The sequence below is a fragment of the Hydra vulgaris genome, chromosome 01, assembly GCF_038396675.1.
Source record: "Hydra vulgaris chromosome 01, alternate assembly HydraT2T_AEP".
Classification (NCBI taxonomy): Eukaryota; Metazoa; Cnidaria; class Hydrozoa; order Anthoathecata; family Hydridae; genus Hydra; species Hydra vulgaris.
This window is the reverse complement of record NC_088920.1, coordinates 8,169,886-8,192,186: the sequence shown is the minus strand read 5'-3', so window position 1 is coordinate 8,192,186 and position 22,301 is coordinate 8,169,886. Positions and strand designations below refer to the sequence as shown.

At 29.7% G+C, this 22,301-nt stretch overlaps 1 protein-coding gene across 2 annotated transcripts in view; it reads right to left on the bottom strand.

Moving 5' to 3' along the window:
• Window positions 1–22,301, bottom strand: part of LOC136075080 (uncharacterized) — a 79,052-nt gene that overhangs the window by 5,565 nt on the left and 51,186 nt on the right. For both annotated transcript variants that reach the window (XM_065787317.1, XM_065787318.1), the window contains one exon: window positions 19,935–21,275. In XM_065787317.1, coding sequence (XP_065643389.1) covers window positions 19,935–21,275 — 1,341 coding nt within the window. The remainder of the gene's footprint in view (window positions 1–19,934; window positions 21,276–22,301) is intronic.

Sequence of the window (22,301 nt, the reverse complement as noted above, 5' to 3'; positions counted from 1 at the left end):
GTAACTTTGTTTTCTTTTTATTTTTATAACTATTATAATTTAAAACTCTCGTAGCTTAAGTAAAGTTAAATGGGGAGCTCCAAAACTGTGATCAATCTTATCAATTTTAAATTAAATCTCAAATCAAATTCAACCAAAAGCAGATTTGCTTTTTATTTAAAATTTTGATTTACTTAGGTTTTAGTTTTATTGATTATTGTTATTAATTCGATATACATAATTGCACCACAGAAAATGTAAATTAGAAATTTAGAATAAAACTGCGATTTAGCTTAAATCTTATCTATTTTTGTTTTAATATAGCATTTTAAATAAATTTAATATACTATATTTACTAAAACAATATTTAGATGGTTTTAACCTAAATACTGGTAGTCTACCTTGCACTATGTTATTGGATACTGGAATAAAAGCTTCTATTTTGCATAATTAAGTTTATCAGACCACTCTTTTAATTCTAATTTAGGCAGATTTGATTGTGAAGCATCGAGACTTAACTTAACACCATACTTAGTTTGTTTTGGTTGCAAAGAAGTACATAAAAATTATATATCTGTCTGCTTAATGAAAACGAAAATTTGCTAAAGAAAATTTTGGAACAAAGATAAACTATTTAAGGTAAAAGCATCCAATCAATTACAAAGGTAAATTTATAACATAAATAAAAAAACTTATTTTACATCTGTCTCAAGGTGAGCTAAAATTTGGCTTACTTTGTGTCAGATCATTTTTCAGATCTGCAAACACATCAACAAAGAGTTAATTTAAAAAAGATATTTTTGTTTCATTTAGCAGAAAATGGATGCATAGGCTGACCAAAAGAATATCAAAATTCTTTTGATCAGCTTATAAAAAAGGGAAATAAAACTGCCTACAAAAAACAAAGCAGATGGACTGACACACCTAGATTAATCCTAGAACGATTTGCTAAAAAAGCTAATGAGGAATGATTCAGTAACATCACCCTCACAAGAAAACTGAAACTATTGTTATAAAAAGAATGAAAAAATTCCTCTAATTCGTAAAGACTCCAATAGTCACATGCTTGGCCTGGGCATTTACATACGTAAGAATTCACCCATTTGTCGTGAAACTAGGTTTGAATCCACTGACTATTCTTTCATGTGCTTTCGTTTAGCACCACTTCACTCTATTGCCTTTCTCTTTGTTCTATATTGCTCTCCTTCATCTCAAGACTGCACACTTTTTGATGTTATTTCTGATCATATTGACCAAGCCCTCTCTCTTTATCCATCAGCTAATATAGTTGTTGTCGGTGACTTTAATGCTCACCACTCTGAATGGCTTGGCTCTAGTGTCAGTGATTCGGCTGGCATTAAAGCCCACAACTTTTGCCTTTCTCAATCCCTAACTCAAATAGTCAACTTTCCAACTCGCTTTCCAGACAACCCGAATCATTTACCTTCTCTACTCGACTTATGTCTTGTTTCTGATCCTAGTCAGTGCTCAGTTTCTGCACATTCACCCTTAGGTACTTCTGATCACAGTTTGATCTCTCTAAAACTTATATCTCATTCTTCTTCATCACCTGAATCCCCCTATTATCGCACCTCTTACAACTACATTAATGCTGACTGGGATTCTTTCCGTGATTTTCTTCGTGATGGCCCTTAGGTAGAAATCTTTCGTCTTCCTGTCGACAAATGTGCTTCTTACATAACTTCGTGGATTCAGGCTGGCATGAAATCTTTTATTCCCTCTCGACGATTCCAGGTCAAGCCTCACTCTCCTCCATGGTTTTCTTCACACTGTGCTGCTGCGATTGCCAATCGAAACCATTACTTCCATATTTATCAGCAAAACAATTCTCCAGAAAACAGACGTCTGTTTATTACTGCTAGAAACAATTGTGAAAAGGTTTTGTCTAACGCCAAAACCCGCTATTCTCAGGTCATGAAATCTCGTATCTCATCTCAAAAATTAGGCTCCCGTGACTTCTGGAGAATCTTTAATAATACCAATAATAAGGGCAAATCTATAGTTCCACCTCTCTTGTATGGTTCAGACTTTGTCACCTCACCTAAAGACGAAGCCGAATTGTTTGCCAAAAACTTTTCATCAATATCATCTCTTGATTCCACTAGTTGCGTTCTACCAGATATTGTCAATAAACAGGTTGATCCATTGCTTGACATTCATATCACTCCAGCATCTGTATCTAAAGTGATTTCCTGCCTAGACTCTTCTACAGCTTGTGGCCCGGACAACATACCTGTTATTGTCTTGCAGAGGTGTTCTCCGGAGCTGTCGTCTATACTCTCAAAACTATTCAACAAGTGCTTATCAGAGTCTTGCTTTCCAGCCTGCTGGAAAGCGGCATCTGTTATCCCTATCTTCAAAAATTCTGGAGAGCGATCTGATTCGTCTAACTACCGTTCCATAAGTCTTCTTCCTATCATAAGCAAGGTTTTTGAATCTTTAATTAACAAACACTTAATTTCTCATCTTGAATCTAATAACATACTTTCTGACCATCAATATGGATTTCGATCTTCTCGTTCTACAGCTGATTTGCTAACAGTAATAACTGACAGGTTTTATCGTGCATTAGATAAAGGTGGAGAGGTTAAGGCCATCGCTCTTGACATTTCAAAAGCTTTTGATAAAGTTTGGCATACTGGTCTTCTTCATAAGCTTTCTTCTTATGGTGTATCCGGCAACATCTTTAAGATCATTGAATCCTTTCTTTCCAATCGTAGCATAAAAGTTGTCCTCGATGGACAACACTCTTCTTCTTATTCTGTAACTTCAGGGGTTCCTCAAGGTTCTATCCTTGGCCCTATACTCTTTTTAATTTACATTAATGATCTTCCAGATATTCTCACATCTAAGGTGGCATTGTTTGCTGATGATACTACCATTTATTCTTGTCGTGATAAGAAACCAACACCCTCTGATTGCTTGGAGGGGGCATTTGAGCTTGAAAAGGATCTCACTTCTGCTACAGCATGGGGCTCACAGTGGCTGGTGAACTTTAATTCAGATAAAACTCAATTTTTTTCAGCCAATCGTTATCGCAATAATTTAGATTTTCCTATATTTATGAACGGTGATGTACTCGATGAGTCACCTACTCTTCATCTTCTAGGATTAACTCTTACTTCCAATCTTTCTTGGAAACCATATATCAAATCAGTTGCAAAATTAGCCTCTGCTAAGGTTGCATCTCTTTATTGAGCTCGTCACTTTCTTACTTCGGATTCTATTCTCTATCTCTATAAATCTCAAATCCGGCCTTGTATGGAATACTGTTGCCATATCTGGGGTGGATCTTCTAATGATGCCCTTTCTCTTTTAGACAAGGTGCAAAAACGCATTGTAAACATAGTTGGACCTGCTCTTGCAGCCAACCTCCAACCATTATCACATCGTCGTAATGTTGCTTCTCTTTCTCTTTTCTACAAATACTATAATGGGCACTGCTCTAAAGAGCTAGCGTCTCTTGTGCCATCTACTAAAATTCATTCTCGTGTTACTCGTCATTCAATTAAGTGTCATCCTTTTTCTGTGACTATTCCTAAGTGCTCCAAAAACTCTTATTCGTCTAGTTTTTTTCCTCGAACGTCAGCTCTTTGGAATTCGCTTCCTTTATCTTGCTTTCCTGATTCTTATAATTTGCAATCTTTCAAGTCGTCCGTCAATCGTTATCTTGCTCTACAATCTTCATCTTTTATCTTTCAGTAACTTCCAACTTTAATTAGTGGCTGCTTGCAGCCTTGTTGGAAGCGAAGATGTTTAAAAAAAAACAAAAAAAAAAACTAATACAAAAAACAATTTTAAGCAAGAACTGGGGAAGTCTTTACCTTCAAAGATGCCATTTAAAAAAGTGTGGTTGAATAACGAAAGCCTAGATTACACACGCAGATTCAGATAAAATGATACAAAATAAAAAAATTTAACTATTAAAAAATTTTGAAAAAAAAGCATACGCTAAAATGTTTAAATAAGCATTAAATTGCCGTCTTAACATGAGGGCATCAAATTGCCATCGTAACAAGAGGGCAAAACATGCAAAAAAGTGCCCTCATAACATGAGAGCGATTCCATGTAAAAACATCCAGGACACAATAAAAAAATAACAATAAGTTATGAATATTTCCAAAATTTTATCATCTAATTCCAAACAGTTTCAAAGACATGACTATTCAAAATTTGTTTTGAAAAGGTTGTCCTGACTAGTTTAGTTAAAGTTGTTACAAAGAATTGTAAAGAGGTCTTTTCTTAAACAGAAAAAAAACATGGACAAATTTACTTAAATTTGTTAGTTATAAAATATAAAACATGAACAATTATGAAAAATGAAAGACATAAAAGGTTGTACTCCTAAGTGCCTAATACACAGAAGTTGATGTTTGATAATTTTTAGAAAATTTTCCTGCCCACCCTAAGCTTATTAAGAACCCCCCCCCCCCCCTCCATATTAAATTTTACTCAGGAATATGGAGTCCCAAAAAGGACTCCGGTTTGAAAGTCACAAAAAGATTACTTCTTCCTAGTTTTTAGTATCCAGGAGCACTAAAAATATAAAAAAGCTTATGAACTACTAAAATAAAAAAAATAAATTTTTAGTTTCTGAACCTGGAGTCCTTAGGTATAATGGCAGCAAAGATTCAAGACCTTGTGCTTAAAAATAAAAAGTTTTAACTAATTAAACCTTATTAACTTTTTTCTTTTTGCGGATTGTAAGTCAACCAACATGTTAAGAGCTTCTGGACACCAGAGACCAGGACAAAATAGAGATACAAAGAAATAATAATTTTTTTGTTTTTTTATTGACCAGTGATAGCCACTGGTCAATAAAAAAACAACTTTTTGTTATTCACTAAAACTAAGTAAGTCAAAACTTGTTTAGTATAGTAACAAAAAATTCATAAAATATTTAGAAACAATAAATAAAAAAGTCAGATTAAAATTCTAAACTTCCTCATTTAAATTTATCTACTAATGATGCACATTTGACAATGCTTTTTATTTAAATTTAAGGAAAGGCCATAATTCCATTCATTGTGATAACTTTAACTAAATTATTCATAATAACTAAAAAAAAAAAAAAAAAAAGAGCTTCTACATCTGCTTTTTTATAAATCAAGTAATCCCAGGTAAAATTTTAATAAATTTTTAAGGTCGGATATTTTAAAACTACAAAGGAAACAGTAAAACCAAGTCAGTAACAACTAAAGGAACGATTTGATATGGTCAAAGGTGTTCCAGTTTCATTACTATCAAGTTACTCTCAGATGCTTGATACAATGCGGGGTGGATGGGAATTTTTATCCAGATGTCATAAATGAGAAGAGATAAGAAGGGAAAGAGGTGACAGATTAAGGTAGTCTTAACAGACAGGTGATTGGGAGTTTGTTTTCTTCCTATTAGTAAGTTTATAGTTTCTAATTTTCAAGACCTAAACCGGCCTCAAAAATTAGAATAAAGTAGCTAAATTTTTTTGAAACATAAGATACAGCTTCTTTATTCATAATAAGTAAAATTTAATAAATTTAATAAATAAAAAATTTAATAAATTTAATAATAAATTTGATAAATGGGGAGAGGGAACTTAATTAGCTCAGGGTGGTTGAAAAAACTTTCCAAAAATTATTAAACACCAACTTCTGTGTATTTAGCTCTTTGGAGTTTTTCCTTTTATTTTTCACAATTCCTGATATATAAGTAACAAACTTAATTTCATTTGAGCATGTTTAAGAAAAGACCAATCTCCAATTCTTAACAACATAACTAAATTATTCAAAAACACATTTTCAAGGCAAAGTTTGAATAGTCATGTCTTTGAAAAGGTTTGGAAATAGATGATAAAATTTTGGGAATATTTATAACTTGTCAAAGCCTTTGAGTGGTGTGGGAATCGACGCAATCTAGGGCTTAGCGTTGCATTTTGAAAAAAATATTAGATGTTTTCACACAAAATCGTCCATGATCATAATCAATAAATAAAAGCAATAGATATATTTAAAAAAATGCAGGATTTAAATTTTTTCATAAATTTGAAAAACGCGTCTATTGATTTTTTGATTTACTGAAAAAATACAAGTATGCACATTTTAAGGCAAATTTTAAGAAAAATTACTGGTAACATTAAAACCAAATAATGTGCTTTGAAAATTGCATCAAAATAAATGATGAAATCTTATAGGATCCACATAATCTTAATTAGATCTAATGATCCTTTTATAGGATTCACATAAAATATCAACTGAACTAAATAATCTTGATCGGATCTAATTTTTTTTTTTCTTTTAAACATCTTCGTTTCCAATAAGGTTGCAAGCAGCCACTAATTAAAGTTGGAAGTTACTGAAATAGAAATAATGAAGATTGTAGAGCAAGATAACGATTGACGGACAACTTAAAGGATTGCAAATTATATGAATCGGGAAAGCAAGATGAATAAAGCAAATTCCAAAGAGCTGATGTTCGAGGAAAAAAACTGGACGAATAAGCATTTTTGGAGCACTTAGGAACAGTCGGTAGCTCTTTAGAGCAGTACCCATTATAGTATTTGTAGAAAAGAGAAAGAGAAGCAACATTACGACGATGTGATAATGGTTGGAGATTGGCTGCAAGAGCAGGTCCGACTATGTTTACAATACATTTTTGCACCTTGTCTAAAAGAGAAAGGGCATCATTAGAAGAACCGCCCCAAATATGGCAACAGTATTCTATACAAGACCGGATTTGAGATTTATTGAGATAGAGAATAGAATCCGAAGTGAGAAAGTGATGAGCTCGATAAAGAGATGCAACCTTAGCAGATAATTTTGCAACTGATTTGCTATATGGTTTCCAAAAAAGATTGGAAGTAAGAGTTAATGTTAGATGAAGAGTAGATGACTCATCAAGTACATCGCCATTCAGAAATATAGGAAGATCTAAATTGTTGCGATAACAATTGGCTGAAAAAAATTGAGTTTTATCTGTATTGAACTTCACCAGCCACTGTGAGCTCCATGCTGTAGCAGAAGTGAGAATCTTTTTAAGCTCAAATACCCCCTCCAAGCAATCAGAGGGTGTTGGTTTCTTATCACAACAAGAATAAATGGTAGTATCATCAACAAACAATGCCACCTTAGATGTGAGAATATCTGAAAGATCGTTAATGTAAATTAAAAAGATTATTAGGCCAAGGATAGAACCTTGAGGAACCCCTGAAGTTACAGAATAAGAAGAAGAGCGCTGTCCATCGAGGACATTTTTTATACTAAGATTGGAAAGAAAGGATTCAATAATCTTGAAGATGTTGCTGGATACACCATAAGAAGAAAGTTTATGGAGAAGACCAGTATGCCAAACTTTATCAAAAGCTTTTGAAATGTCAAGAGCGATGGCCTTAACCTCTCCACCTTTATCTAATGTACGATAAAACATATCTGTTATTACTGTTAGCAAATTAGAACGAGAAGATCGAAAGAGCGAGAAGATCGAAAGTAGAACGAGAAGGTCGAAATCCATATTGATGGTCAGAAAGTAAGTTGTTAGATTCAAGATGAGAAATTAAGTGTTTATAATTAAAGTTTCAAATCCTTGCTTATGATAGAAAGAAGACTAATGGGACAGTAGTTAGAAAAATCAGATCGCTCTCCAGAATTTTTGAAGATAGGGATAACAGATGCAACTTTCCAGCAAGCTGGAAAACAAGACTCTGATAAGCACTTCTTGAACAGCTTTGAGAGTATAGACGACAGCTCTGGAGAACACTTCTGCAAGACAAAAACAGGTATGTTGTCCGGGCCACAAGCTGTAGAAGAGTCTAGGCAGGAAATAACTTTAGATATAATAACTTTAGATATAATAACAGAAGCTGGAGTGATATGAATGTCAAGCAATGGATCAACCTGTTTGTTAGCAATATCAGGTAGAATCCAACTAGTGAAATCAAGAGATGATATTGATGAAAAGTTTTTAGCAAATAATTTGCTTTGTCTTTAGGTGAGGTGACAAATTCTGAACCATACAAGAGATTTGCCCTTATTATTGATATTATTAAAGATTTTTCAGAAGTCACGAGAGCCTAATTTTTGAGATGAGATATGAGATTTCATGACCTGAGAATAGCCGGTTTTGGCATTAGACAAAACCTTTTTACAATTATTTCTAGCAGTAATAAACAGATGCCTGTTTTCTTGAGAACCGTTTTGCTGATAGATATGGAAGTAATGGTTTTGATTGGCAATTGCAGCAGCACATTGTGAGGAAAACCATGGAGGAGAGTGAGGCTTGACCTGGAATTGTCGAGATGGAACAAAAGATTCCTACCCGTTGGCCATCACAAAGAAAACCACGGAAATAATCCCAGTCAGCTTTACTGTAGTTGTAAGCGGTTCGGTAATAGGGGGATTCAGGTGATGAAGAAAAATGAGATATTAGTTTTAGAGAGATCAAACTGTGATCAGAAGCACCTTAGGGTGAATGTGGAGAAACTGAGCACTGACTAGGATCAGAAACAAGACATAAGTTGAGTAGAGAAAGGTAAATGATTCGGGTTGTCTGGAAAGTTGACTATTTGAGTTAAGGATTGAGAAAGGCAAAAGTTCTGGGCTTTAATGCCTGCTGAATTACTGACACTAGAGCCAAGCCATTCAGAGTGGTGAGCATTGAAGTCACCGACAACATCTGTATTAGCTGATGGAAAAAGAGAGAGTGCTTGGTCAATATGATCAGAAATAACATCAAAAAGAGTGCAAAAATAACATCAAAAAGAGATCTTGAGATGAAGGAGAGCGATATAGAACAAAGAAAAAGGCAATAGAGTGAAGTGGTGCTAAACTAAAGCACATGAAAGAATAGTCTGGATTCAAACCTAGTTTCACGACAAATGGGTAAATTCTTACAAATGTAAATGCCCAGGCCAAGCACGTGACTATTGGAGTCTTACGAATTAAAGGAAGTTAACCATCAATACCAAGATCACAAGATGAGACAGCTGAACTCAAATTAGTCTCACAAAGAGCAAGTAGGTCTGGTGAATTTGCAAGAGATAAGACTCAACAGAAGAAAAGTTACTGCGAAGACCACGAATATTAGTGAATGATTTTTGTTTTTTGTGTTTTATAGTTTTTGGTACTTCATTTTTAAATTAGATTGAAGAACTTGACTCAAAGCTTAGATAGTACTCAGAACACTGTTTAATAGCCCAAGCAATTGCCTTATTACTACTAATAAACCCTAAAACCATAACAAAGGGCTCCAAATGTGGCCTCTGCAATGCACACCAAAAGTACAAACAGGGACACTATCCATGCGCAACATGGCACTGTTAATACTTTGATATTTTTCAGCTGTTGATGGAATCAGCCTCTCTGAGAGCTACCACAGAGTTTGGAAAACCAGACTACCAGCCGGCAAAAGAACCATAAAACTGAGTTTTAGAGCTGTACCCTCATTAGGAGATAACAGAATGGGTTGCCTAGTCATAAAAACAGAGACACAAGCGTAACCTATGCATTGAGTCAAGAAGATCCAGTATTCAACATCCTAAACTGGAAACAATGTATTAAAAATACATCTGCGCCAGCCTAATAGATGAAGAAGGGGTGCGAGGCTGGTCAACAGATAGAATCTGTTTACCCCTTAAGTCTTTGCCTAGGAGGCCTTCTACAAGACAGTAGACAGGTGCATTTAAGATGTGCCCAAGATGAGTATTTTTATGAAGATACCATCTCTAGCTTTTACTCAACCAAGAGCCCCAAGGCAGGGGGTGTTTTAAGTCGGAGTTGGCATCTCGTAGCCTTTGCCTAAAAAGACGTATCCTACAAGGCAGCAGGACATGAAGCAGATTGTACCAGTAGCAGGAAAACCTGACCTGACTTACAAGAAAATTTAGCAAGAAATTTAGCAAGAAATATTCCAAACACAAAAAAAAATATTGATTTCTAATCTATTGCAGTAATTAATCTTGAAACTTTTGAATTATCATAATTAATTTCACCTGGCCACTGTTACATCCCTAATCTCTGCAAGTTTGATTATGAACCATAGAAAACAAACATTAGTTTGTTTTGGTTGCAAGGAAGTACAAATTTTGACTTAATTTTGTCAGCCTGAGCTTTCTCCATTTTCTCAACATGTGAAACGAATAACTCAATCGCCTTTTTGCATATTAACAATATTAAATTAACATTTTACTTGAAATTAAGAAGTATGATTTAAATAATAATTACAACTGTGTTACAACATTTTAAGATCACAACTGATTTTATTCTAATTTTTACAGTGCAAAAACATGTCTGTTCATGAGAAAAGCTGCAAAAAAAAAAAAAAAAAAATTATAAAAAAGTTAATATTTGAAATTCAATACAGATTTTTTTTTCATTGTTAAATCATTTTCATAAGGCCAAGTAAGTTACTACAGTCAAAGAGGCTTTATAATTGAAGTTACAACCCTCTCAGGGTTTTTATTATAATATTATGTAATTTTATGTTGAGCAAGATATGGGAAAATAATGTATAGGATTATTAAGCAAAAATTTACAATCATCAAAAACAAAAATTTGCAAGAAAATTTATAGAAAATATTTGTTGCTGTCTATACTTAAAACTATTTAAATTTATCTTGTCTGGGGCAAACTGGGTTATAAATGCAAATTTGATTTGGGGCCTAAATTATATTACTAAGATGCCATAAACTTATGAAAAGAATCCAGAAATGACATACAATAAAAAGAGGTTAAAGCAGGCTGTTAATAAAAAGAAACAGGGTACGGTTGTGCAAAAAATAAGAAAGCACTGAGAAAATCAATGCTAAAGAAAATGAAATATCAGAGTTTGATTGAAAAAAAAAAGCAATATTACCAAAAGAAAGAGATTTATTTGTAAGAAAATATTTGTTGCTCTGTCTATAATTAACAGAGACAGAATATAAGAAAAATATTTCTTTGCATCCCATTTAGGCAAAAAATGAGATCATAACTGATTTTATTCTCATTTTTACACTGCAAAAACATGTCTGTTTATGTTGTGCAAGATATGGGAAAATAATGTAAAGGATTATTAAGGAAAAATTTTTTGTACAATCATCAAAAACAAAAATTTGCTAGAAAATTTGTTGCTAGGAAATATTTGTTGCTCTTTCTATACCAAATAAAACTATTTAAATTTATCTCGTCTGGGGCAAAATGAGTAATAAATGCAAATTTATTTTGGGGCCTAAATTATATTACTAAGATGCCGTAAACTTATGAAAAGAATCCAGAAATGACATACAATAAAATGAAGTTAAAGCAGGCTGTTAATAAAAAGGAACAAGGTACAGTTGTGCAAAAAATAAGAAAGCACTGATAAAATCAATGCTAAAGAAAATGAAATATTAAAGTTTGATTGAAAAAAAAAGCAATATTATTAAAAGATAGAGATTTGTTGTTAAAACTGAGCAGTCTACAAAAAATAGCTGGCCTTGTGACAGATCTGCAAAAAAGAAAAAACATGCTTAAACGGAAAGGAGACAGAATATAAGAAAAATATTTCTTCGTATTCCATTTAAGAAAAAAATGAGATCATAACTGCAGAAAATTTTATTTAAAGGCTTAGGTAAATAAATGAAGAGATTTGTCTTCTTTTATTTACCTTTTTTAACTAAAACTCCTGAAAATCAAACTAAACAAAAGTTCAACTAAAAAAGATTATTTTCAATGCTGAATGCTGATAAAATTGTTGTTTATAAACTGATACCCTAGTTTCAGGGTAAAATGGTGAGCAAAAACACCTTCAACTTTATAGTTATAGTCCCATAAAGAGCAACACAAAAAATTGTTATGACTTCCTTGCAGGGTGTGTGGTGCTGTGTCCGCGTGGTTAAGGGACTATTTTACATTATCAGACTATATTACAATATTCTGCAAAACTATGGCTTTTTAACAAAACTATGGCTTTTTAACAAAACTATGGCTTTTTAAACATAAAAGGTAAAATATGCCTTCTTGGTACCAATAACAAGACTTTTCACAAGACCAAGATCTAGATTTAGACTCATAAATATTCAACACAAGAAGGATTCACACCTGCTTGAATACTACTAGACCATTAGCTAATGCATTATTTTACCATTTATACATCTTGGGAAAGTACCCAATTTACTTTTACTTATAAATTTATCAAAATAGAGTAAACCCTACTCTAATATTTTTGTTTATATTATAACATTAGCTTTTGTAATAAAAAAAACTGGGAATGTGTTTTATTTTGTCCTTTTTAACTTTTACAAAGTATATGAAACATTTACAAAAAAGTAAAACATGCTGGTTGCCATTATGGGTTTATAATCATATATGAAAAAAGTGTTTCTTTTGTACAATTTAGCATAACATTATGATGGTATTTTACAAATGGTGCAAGCTCTATTTGTGAAAAAGTGATTTAAAAAAATATATATGTGCACACACTTTCTTCTGCAAATAAACTAAGAATGATGTGAGTTCAACCACACATCATAATTTAGATGTTAATCTTCAGTCTAATAACCTAGTATTGCACATGAAATTATTTAAAATGCCAAATAAGATGAAAAAATACTGGGTTATTTACAACAAGTAAAATAATAAAAAAAACCCTAATATATAAAACCTGATAAAAAACCTAAATAAAAATATATAAAACCTAATAAAAAAAACCTAAAATATAAAACCTAATAAAAAACCTAAATAAAAATATATAAAACCTAATAAAAAAAACCTAAAATATAAAACCTAATAAAAAACCTAAATAAAAATATATGAAACCTAATAAAAAAAACCTAATATATAAAACCATTTTATGCTTTTTGACTTGAAAAACCATTTAACCATTTTGACTTAAAAACCATTTATGCTTTTATTAGTGATGTTAAAATAATACTTTGCAGGAGCAAAATAGGTTATAAAATATTTTAGTAGCATTATATTTAATAGATCAGTAACTTTATTTTCTTTTTCTTTTTATAACAAAAAATTGTTTAAGTTAGTTTTGAATTGTTAGTTTTAAGATGAACTATTTGAGGTAAGGGCATCCAATCATTTACAAAGATAAATTAATAACATAAACAAAAAATTTATTTTAGATCTGTCACAAGGTGAGCTAAAATCTGGCTTACTTTGTGACTAATCATTTTTCAGATCTGCAAACACATTAACACATAAAAGGCATAATTTAGAAAAAGATATTTTTGACCAAGACCTGTCTTGTTTTATTTAGCAGATAATGGAAGCATAAGTTGACCAAAAAAATACCAAAATTCTTTTGATCAGCCTATAAAAAAAGGGATGCGAAACCACAGAACTACAAACCGCAGCCTACAAACAGCAGAGGAGATGGACTGACACACCTAGATTTATTCTAGAACGATTTGGGTGGTAGTTTAATGCCCTCATGCATTTAATTACAGTCATAACAAGAGGCCATAATATGCATAAAATTGCCCTCATAACATGAGAGCGATTCCATGAAGAAACATCCAGAGCACGCCACCCTAAGTCGCAGATTTTGGTGATTTTTACACCACTCAAAGATTTTAATAAGGTATGAATATTTCCAAAATTTTATCATTTAAATCCAAACAGTTTCAAAGATATAACTATTCAAACTTTGCCTTGAAAATGTTGCCCTGAATAGTTTACTTAAAGTTCTTACAAAGAATTGGAAAGAGGTCTTTTCGTCAACAAAAAAAAAAAGATGGTCAAATTTGTTAATTATAAAACATTTATGAAACATAAACAATAATAAAAAATGAAAGGCAAAAAAAGGTGATACTCCTAAGTGCTTAATACTCAGAAGTTAATAATTTTCGGAAAGTTTTCCTACCCACCTGGAGCTTACTAAGACCTCCTCCCCCTGTTTATTAAATTTTACTCAGGGATGCGGAGTGTCAAAAAGGACTCCGGTTCGAAAGTCACAACAAGATTACTTTTTTCTAGTTTTTAGAATCCAGGAGCTCTAAAAATATATAAAAGCTTATGGGCTACTAATAGAAAAATATTTAAAATTTTAGTTTTTAAACCCGGAGTCCTTAGGTATAATGACGGTAATGACTTCGGGACTTTGGGCTTAAAAACAATAAGTTCTAAATCATAAAATCATATGAATTTTTTCTTTCTGCAGATCATAAGTCAACTAAACAAGTTTAGAGCTTCTGGACACCAGACACCGGGACAAAATAGATATGTAAAGACTATTTCTGTAAGAACTATTTTCTTCACAATAATTTTAGGTAAAGAAAAAAATAGAGGTAGATTGTTTATATATGTTATGATATTCTAATGATTATTACATTTTAATTTGTATATAAAAAATAATTTAAAGATAAAAAAATAAAAGCTTTTTAGACTTATTATATTAAATTTATATTTTTAAATAATTTATAATTTTTTTATAATTTATATATAATAATTTAATTAAACTATATATAATAAAAATAACTTTTAAATTTTATAAACTTATACCTAAATGCTAAATTAAATAAAATAATAATTGGCCCGTCATATCAAACATGTTATGGTGCGTATAATGTAAAGAGTGATAAAATAATGAAATGCAGAAAGTGAAAGCAAACAACTTTATGAAATGTTGATGTGTTTCATCAATACTTGTCTCAATCAATTGGTGGCCACTGGTCAATAAAAAAATAAATCTTTATTATTCACTAAAATTAATTTAGTCAAAATTTGCTTAGTATAGTATAAAAATTTAATAATATATTAAGAAACATTAAATAAAAAAGTCTAATTATGATTCTAAACTTACTCATTTAAATTTATCTACTAATAATGTACATTTGACAATGTTTTTTATTTCTCTTTTAGAAAAGAACGCATTCATTGTGCTAACTCTAACTAAAATATTATATAAGATAAAAAAAAAAAAAAAAAAAAAAAACGGAGCCTCTACATCTTCACTTTTATAATTCAAGTAATCCCAGGTTAAATGTCAATAAATTTTTAAGGTCGGATATTTTAAACTACTAAGGAAACAGAAAAAGCAAGTCAGCAACAACTAAAGGAACGATTTGATATGGTCAATGGTTTTCCAGTTCATTACTGTCAAGTTACTCTCAGGTGCTTAATGCAATGTGGGGTGGATGGGAATTTTTTTAAGATTTAATAAATGAGGGGAGATAGGAAAGGAAGAAAGGGGCAGGAAAAAGTAGTCTTAACAGAAAGGTGAGTGGGAATTTTTTTTTCCTATAAGTGAGTTTATAGTTTCTAGTTTTGAGATTTAATTTTGAGATTAAATTTGAGATTTAATATACAGTTTCTTTGTTCATAACAAGTAAAGTTTATTAAAGTGGGGGAGGGGCCTTAATTAGCTCTGGGTGGGTGGTAAAAATTTCCAAAAGTTATTAAACACCAACTTTTGTGTATTAAACACTTAGGAGTACTACCATTTTTATTTTTTTTTTTTTCATAATTCCTGTTTTATAAGTAACAAATTTAAGTAAATTTAGTTTTTTTTCTTTTTAAGAAATAACCAAATTTCATTTGGCCACTGTTACATCCCTAATTTATGCAAGTATGATTATAAACCATAGAACACAAACATTAGTTTGTTTTGGTAGCAAAGAAGTACAAATTTTGATTTTGTCAGCCTGAGCTTTTTTTATTTCCTCAACATGTGAAACAAATATGTAAATTACCTTTTTGCATATAACTCATTTTAAATTAACATTTTGCTTGAAATAAAGTAATACGATTTCATGATTACAACATGCATTTAGTTGCAAGTAAGTTGTAACTGTGTTACAACTTACATTTTATGATTACAACTGATTTTATTCGAATTTTTACACAACAAAAACATGCCTGTTCATGAGGAAAACATCCCTGTTCATGAATAAGGCTGCAAAAAACAATTAAAAAAAAAAAAAAAAAAGTTTTAAAAAAGATAATATTTGTAATGCACAAAAAATTTTTTCTGTAATGTTAATTCACCTTCCCAAAGTCGAGTAGGCAAATAAAGTGCCTCTTAACTCTATAACTCCGAAACACAAACCTTGACAAAGTTAAGTGCTGTACTACCAGGAAAGTGGTAGGGATCGTACTCGGATATAAATCGTATAAATATATATTACATATATATAATATATATATATATATATATATATATATATATATATATATATATATATATATATATATATATATATATATATTTATATATATATATATATATATATATATAAACATGGACATATGAAAAAAAGGACCAATTTTCTGTATAATTAACAAAAACAAAAATTTGCCAGAAAATTCATAGAAAGTATTTGTTGTTCTGTCTACCATTAAAAAAACTATTAAAATTTATTTCTTCTGGGGTAAAATTGGTAATCAATGCCAATTTGTTTTGGGGCCTAAATTATATTACTATGATGTCAAAAACTTATGAAAATAACCCAGAAATGACATACAATAAAAAGAAGTTAAGGTAGGCTGCAAATAAAAAGGGAGAAGGTAATAATGCACAAAAAATAAAAAAGCTCTGAGAAAATCAATGCTAAAGAAGATAAAACATCAGAGTTTGATAGAAAAAGAACTGCAATATTACCAAAAGTTAAAGAATTCTTTGTTGTTAAAATTTAGCATTGTAAAAAATTTGGCTGGCCTTATTAAATATCTGAAAAAAAAAAAAAAAAAACTACTGTCAAAACATGAATAAACACATATGGGAAGAAAGGAGACAGAAAAATAAGAGAAAAACATTCCTTTCTATTCCATTTAAGCAAAAATATGAGATCTTAACTGCAGAAGATTTCATTTAAAGTTTTTATAATTTAAAATAATTATAGAACAAATAAAAACCTCTGTTGACTTTAGTCATTTTTGATGCTGGATGCTGATGAGATTGTTGTTTTTAATCTTATATCCTAGTTTCAGGGTAAAATGATCAGCAAATACACCTTTGACTTTATTGTTAATTTTAGTCTTGTGAAGAGCAACACAAAAAGTTTTTATAATTTTCTTGCAGAGTATGTACTGTTATGTCGGCAAAGTTAAGAGACTATATTACATTATTCTGCACAGTTATGGCTTTTTAAAGATAAACAAGACTAAAAACAACAATTTTCACAAGATCAAGATCAAGACTTAGACTCTTAGATGTTCAACACAATAAGGACGCATGCTCACACCTGCATGTATACTATTAGGCTCTTAGCTAATGTATTATTTTACATCTTGGAAAAGTACCCATTTTACTTTTACTAATAAAAATATCAAAAGGTAAACCCTACTCTGATATTTTTGTTTATAATAAACAAGCTTTTTTAATAAAAAAAACTGGGAATGTGTTTTATTTTGTTCTTGTTAACTTTTACAAAGTATAGGAAACATTTAAGTATAGTAAAACATACTGGTTGCCATTGTGGGGTTATAATCAAATTATATAAAAACAGTGTTTGTTTTGTGCAATTGTGCACAACATTATGATGGAATTTTACAAATAGTGCTAGCTCTATTTGTGAAGAAGTGATTTAAAAATATATATATATGCACACAATTACTTCCACGACTAAATTTGGAATGATGTGAGTTTAACCGCATGTCTTACCATACTTTAGATGTTCATCTTCAGTCTTATAACCTAGTATTGCACATAAAGTTATTTAAAATGCCAAATAAGATTAAAAAATACAAGGTAAGTTATTTACAACAAGTAAAATAATAAAAGAAATATAATAAATTTTAAATTAAAAACCATTTTAAATTAAAAACCATTTTATGCTTTTTTTAGTGATGTTAAAATAATACTTTTTAGGAGCAAAATAAAAAATGAAGAAAACAAATATATAGTTTCACATGAAAAAAAATTTTTTTTATGGGTATTTATTTTCAATTTTGTGTTGATTTTATTTTTTGTGACAATAAGAACTGTAATATTTCTTCAAGACACAATTGTTGTTTAAAGTCGAAAAATTGTTTAAAGATTTAAATTTAACATACACAATACACCACTATACAAACAAAAACAATATATATATATATATATATATATATATATATATATATTGTTTTTGTTTGTATAATGTTGAAATTATATGTTAAATTTAAATCTTTAAACAATTTTTCGACTTTAAACAACAATTATATATATATATATATATATATATATATATATATATATATATATATATATATATATATATATATATATATATATATATATATCGGTTTGTGTTATCCTAAAAGAACTTTTTTCAGGGTATTCCATCAGAAGGATTTCTAGAGACTTCTGCACTGACACTGAGACCAGAGGACACTTAATGGAGTTCAGTACAACTTGCATACAATTGTAAGTGGTTTTAGACATAAGTGACAGTAAGTACAGTGATTTGTTGCAGTATAACAAGATTTGGTAAGCGTTGTGAACTGTTAAAATATCTTAGCTGTGCATGTGATGTATATAGTCAATGTAGAGTATGTGTGTCTGCATACTGTAGTAGCATGCATTATTAGTATTAGTAATTAGTACAAAATTTGTTGAAAATTGTGTAAACTGGTATAACCTAAGCTAGAAATGGATTCTGCTAGTCATAAAGCATATATACAAAAACAGTTACAACTAAAAATTAAAAAAATTTATAAAATCTTTACATTTATTACAATTTCATTATGTAATGATATTATTACAATTGTATACAACATCAACTATAAAAATTTTACAAAACATTACTTATGTCTTGAACAAAACATCAAAGCATTAAAAAACAAAAACACTACATTTGACCTTTATTGTCTTTTTGCATTGATCATTAATTATGTTCAGATATACTGTAATAAAAAGTTGATCAAATTATGTTGCCCTTGTATTTTTAGTTCTGAAAGAATTTATATTTTTCACAGCCCATCATCAAAGTCTAATAAAACAAATACCAAAAATTTTAAACTTGATTTTATCAGTGGACATAATTAGTGAATCTTTTAAGCTCAAGTGAAGTTAGCAAGAGAGATTTAACCGTTTCCTTTATCACCTTTCCAATAAATCTAACTTATATAACGTAACTTATGCTATACTAGTCATAAAAAATCTCTTACCAGCCAAAAGTCAAATATAAACATATAATAAATTTGAGAATAACCATTATGCCAATAAGAAAATTAATAAACCTTATTTAATCTGACTAGCAAAAGGTCATAGGGAGTAACACATAACTGTTTTATCAACACTAACAATGTTCTGTAAACTAATGTTTTTGTTAAATCACATTGCAAATCATGTTAAAGTTGAAACAAATGACAAAATCATTAGCACCACAAGGTTTACAGATGGTGCACTCAGCAGTAAAAATTACTAAAAACATGTTTCTGCAAGAAGCAACTGGCCCTTATGCTCACAACATTTATCCTTAGTGGGCAATTTAGCACTTCATTACGATAGAATTAATCGAATAATGCTAGCTAAATTTGTGAAAAAGTTATTTTAAAAAATTATAAGCACAAACTTCATGCAAAAGTAATTTAATGCAAAGAAAAGAATTCTTAAAGTAAACTTATAAATTTATCATGTAAAGGCATAAATTTATCTTGAAAACAATTTTATTTAAATAACTCTATGTCATACTCAAATACAAAACATTAAATTATGTTTTGTTTCCTAAAGAAAAATATTTTAATCAACTCTAAATTAAAAAAAAAAAAAACACACAAAAAAAATCCTGTCTAAACGTAACCAAAACCACATAACCACCTTCAGCATTTATAAAACGAGCAATGATCACACAATGAATTTAATTTTTTTGCGCCATATTAGATAAAGAATAATTAATTGAATTTTTTCAGAAAACTTGCCTTAATATTCAGAAACATATCAAATATAAAATAATATATTATACCATTCAATACCTTGTAAAAATAAATATTTTATTAAAAATAAATATCTTAATGAACACCTGAATGATTATCTAAAATAAGCTCACAATAATGCAACAACGTTTTAGAACTTACCCAAAATGGAACACAAAAGTGAAGATTCTTTACTTGATTTTTTTGAAGGATTCAGGTAAGCAAGAAACTTTAATAAACTGTTTTGGTTTTTATTGGCTAATCCACAAACCATTGATAAGCAGCTCTTCAGTTTTTTATTGCCCATAATCTCATCAAAACTTAAACAATTATAAGCATAAACAGATGCACAAAACTCCACTATTGTCAAATGTGCGAATTGATAATAACAGCCTAAATCTGTTTTAATCTTTTCTATAAATCCAAAAAAATTACCTTCATTTTTATCAAAGTCACTATAAAAAGCTTGAACTTCTTCTTTGGAAAGAAATATTTTATTTTCAACTAACACTTTATATGCAATTTTACAAATATTTAAAATATATTTTTTATTAGAACTGTCTTCCATTACCTCATATAATAATTTATTGTTTTTGATGTAATTTTGCATACAGTAAAAAAAAATATTTACATACAAATCTGTCATTGTTAAGAAAGAATTTGAACCAATTTTTTTTGAATCACTAATAATTTTACACATTAAAGATAAATAAAACGGAACAGATGCCATAGCTTTTGCAATTGGAGACTCCTTTAAAGTTGTTTTTACAACTTCTTTTTTTTCTTCCACAACATGATTTTCTATATAGTTATTTATTTTATTTTCATTAAACCCCATTATTAGAATGATTAACTTATCACTATGTTTTGTAGAAAGACTTTGGTAATGATCTATTGCATAAACTCTACCAGCAACTACATGTTTGTATTTTGTAATTTCTGCTAAAGCATTAACAATTGGATATAAAGTCAAACTTGGATTTAATAACTCATTGACATATTTAAACTCATCTAATCCATCAATTATAAACATTGCAGTATGACTATTAATGTTGAGGCCATTCATGATATCTTTGTATAAAACATTTAGTAATTCATTAATGTTAGAAATATTTGGATATTGATTGAGTCTCCTGCATTCCAAATAAAAAACAAATTCAACATTTTTCCAAATTAAACTATTTGACCAATCAAGCAAACATTTTTTAAGCAACCATGTTTTCCCAATACCAGCTATTCCAGATATTATTATTACTGATTTTTCTTTTGTGAATATTTCACTATATGTAATTGGTGTATAACCCATTTGGTTATTAAAAAGTTTATTTTGTTCAACACTAACATCAAAATTCTCATTTATCAAAATACTTCTATGAGTAATTGGATCGAAATACTTGTGTATTGAAAAATTTGCAGATATTCTTAATAACGGTTGAAGTTCACCAATTTTTCCATAATTTTCTAGATAAAACTTTTTAAGTTCAGCAGACAACCTTGACAAATCTAAATAAAACAAAAATTCTAGTAAAATCATGATTTTGCTAACATCTATGATCATAACAATAATTATTGCTATAATTTTATATACTATTATATATATTATATTGCATATGTTATATATATTTTTATGTAAAAATAAAAATATTTATAATACTATACTTTTTTTATGTAAATTCACCTCCTTAAGGCTAAGAAAGCTACTTAAGACAAAAAGGCTACTTTGTGGTTTTAACTACTTTGTGGTTTTAATTGTGTTTATAACCCTCTCTCAACTCTATAACTCCAAAACACGATCCTTGACGAACAAAGCGGATGTACAGAGAAACAAGTTGAGCGCTGTACTACCAGGGACATAAAGGGGATTGAACTGGAAACCTCTTGCTTATGAAGTGAGTGCACTACCACTAAACCACTACCGCATACATTCCACTTGACACAAAATTTCTGATAAATTTAATGAACCTAACTTTTTGTGAAATGATTTTTATTGATTCAAGATTGAAGTTACTTTTAATGAACTCTTTATTTAGAGTTAACGTTGTTATATTTGACAAATCTTTTATTTGTTATTCTGCCTGAAAAAACTTTTGCTCAAGTTTTATGTTATTACTTTTAACAAACTTCTTAAATAAAATTATTTCAAGTCTTCTAAAAAAAACTTTAAAATTGAAATTTGTTAATCTATTCACTTCAAAAAATCTTTATACTAAAGGCTCTTACTCAACTTTTTTCTTTGCACAATAGCGTTTACCAAGTTTCATTTTTAGGAGTTTGAGTGTTGTGAAAGGGTTGTAACCACAATAACAAAAAAAAAAAAAAAAAAAAAAAAAAAAAAAAAAAAAAAAAAAAAAAAACTTTTTAGCTTTAGATTTAAATTAATTTTAGGTTTAAAACAAAAACAAGAAAAAAAAGAAAAAAAGCTACCTTAAGTTAAACAACTTTGTCTGATCGTTTTAATACCTTTTCTTTTTTTAATTTTTTTTTTAAATTATCAAGTTCAAAAATCTCTTAACATTAAAATTCTGATAA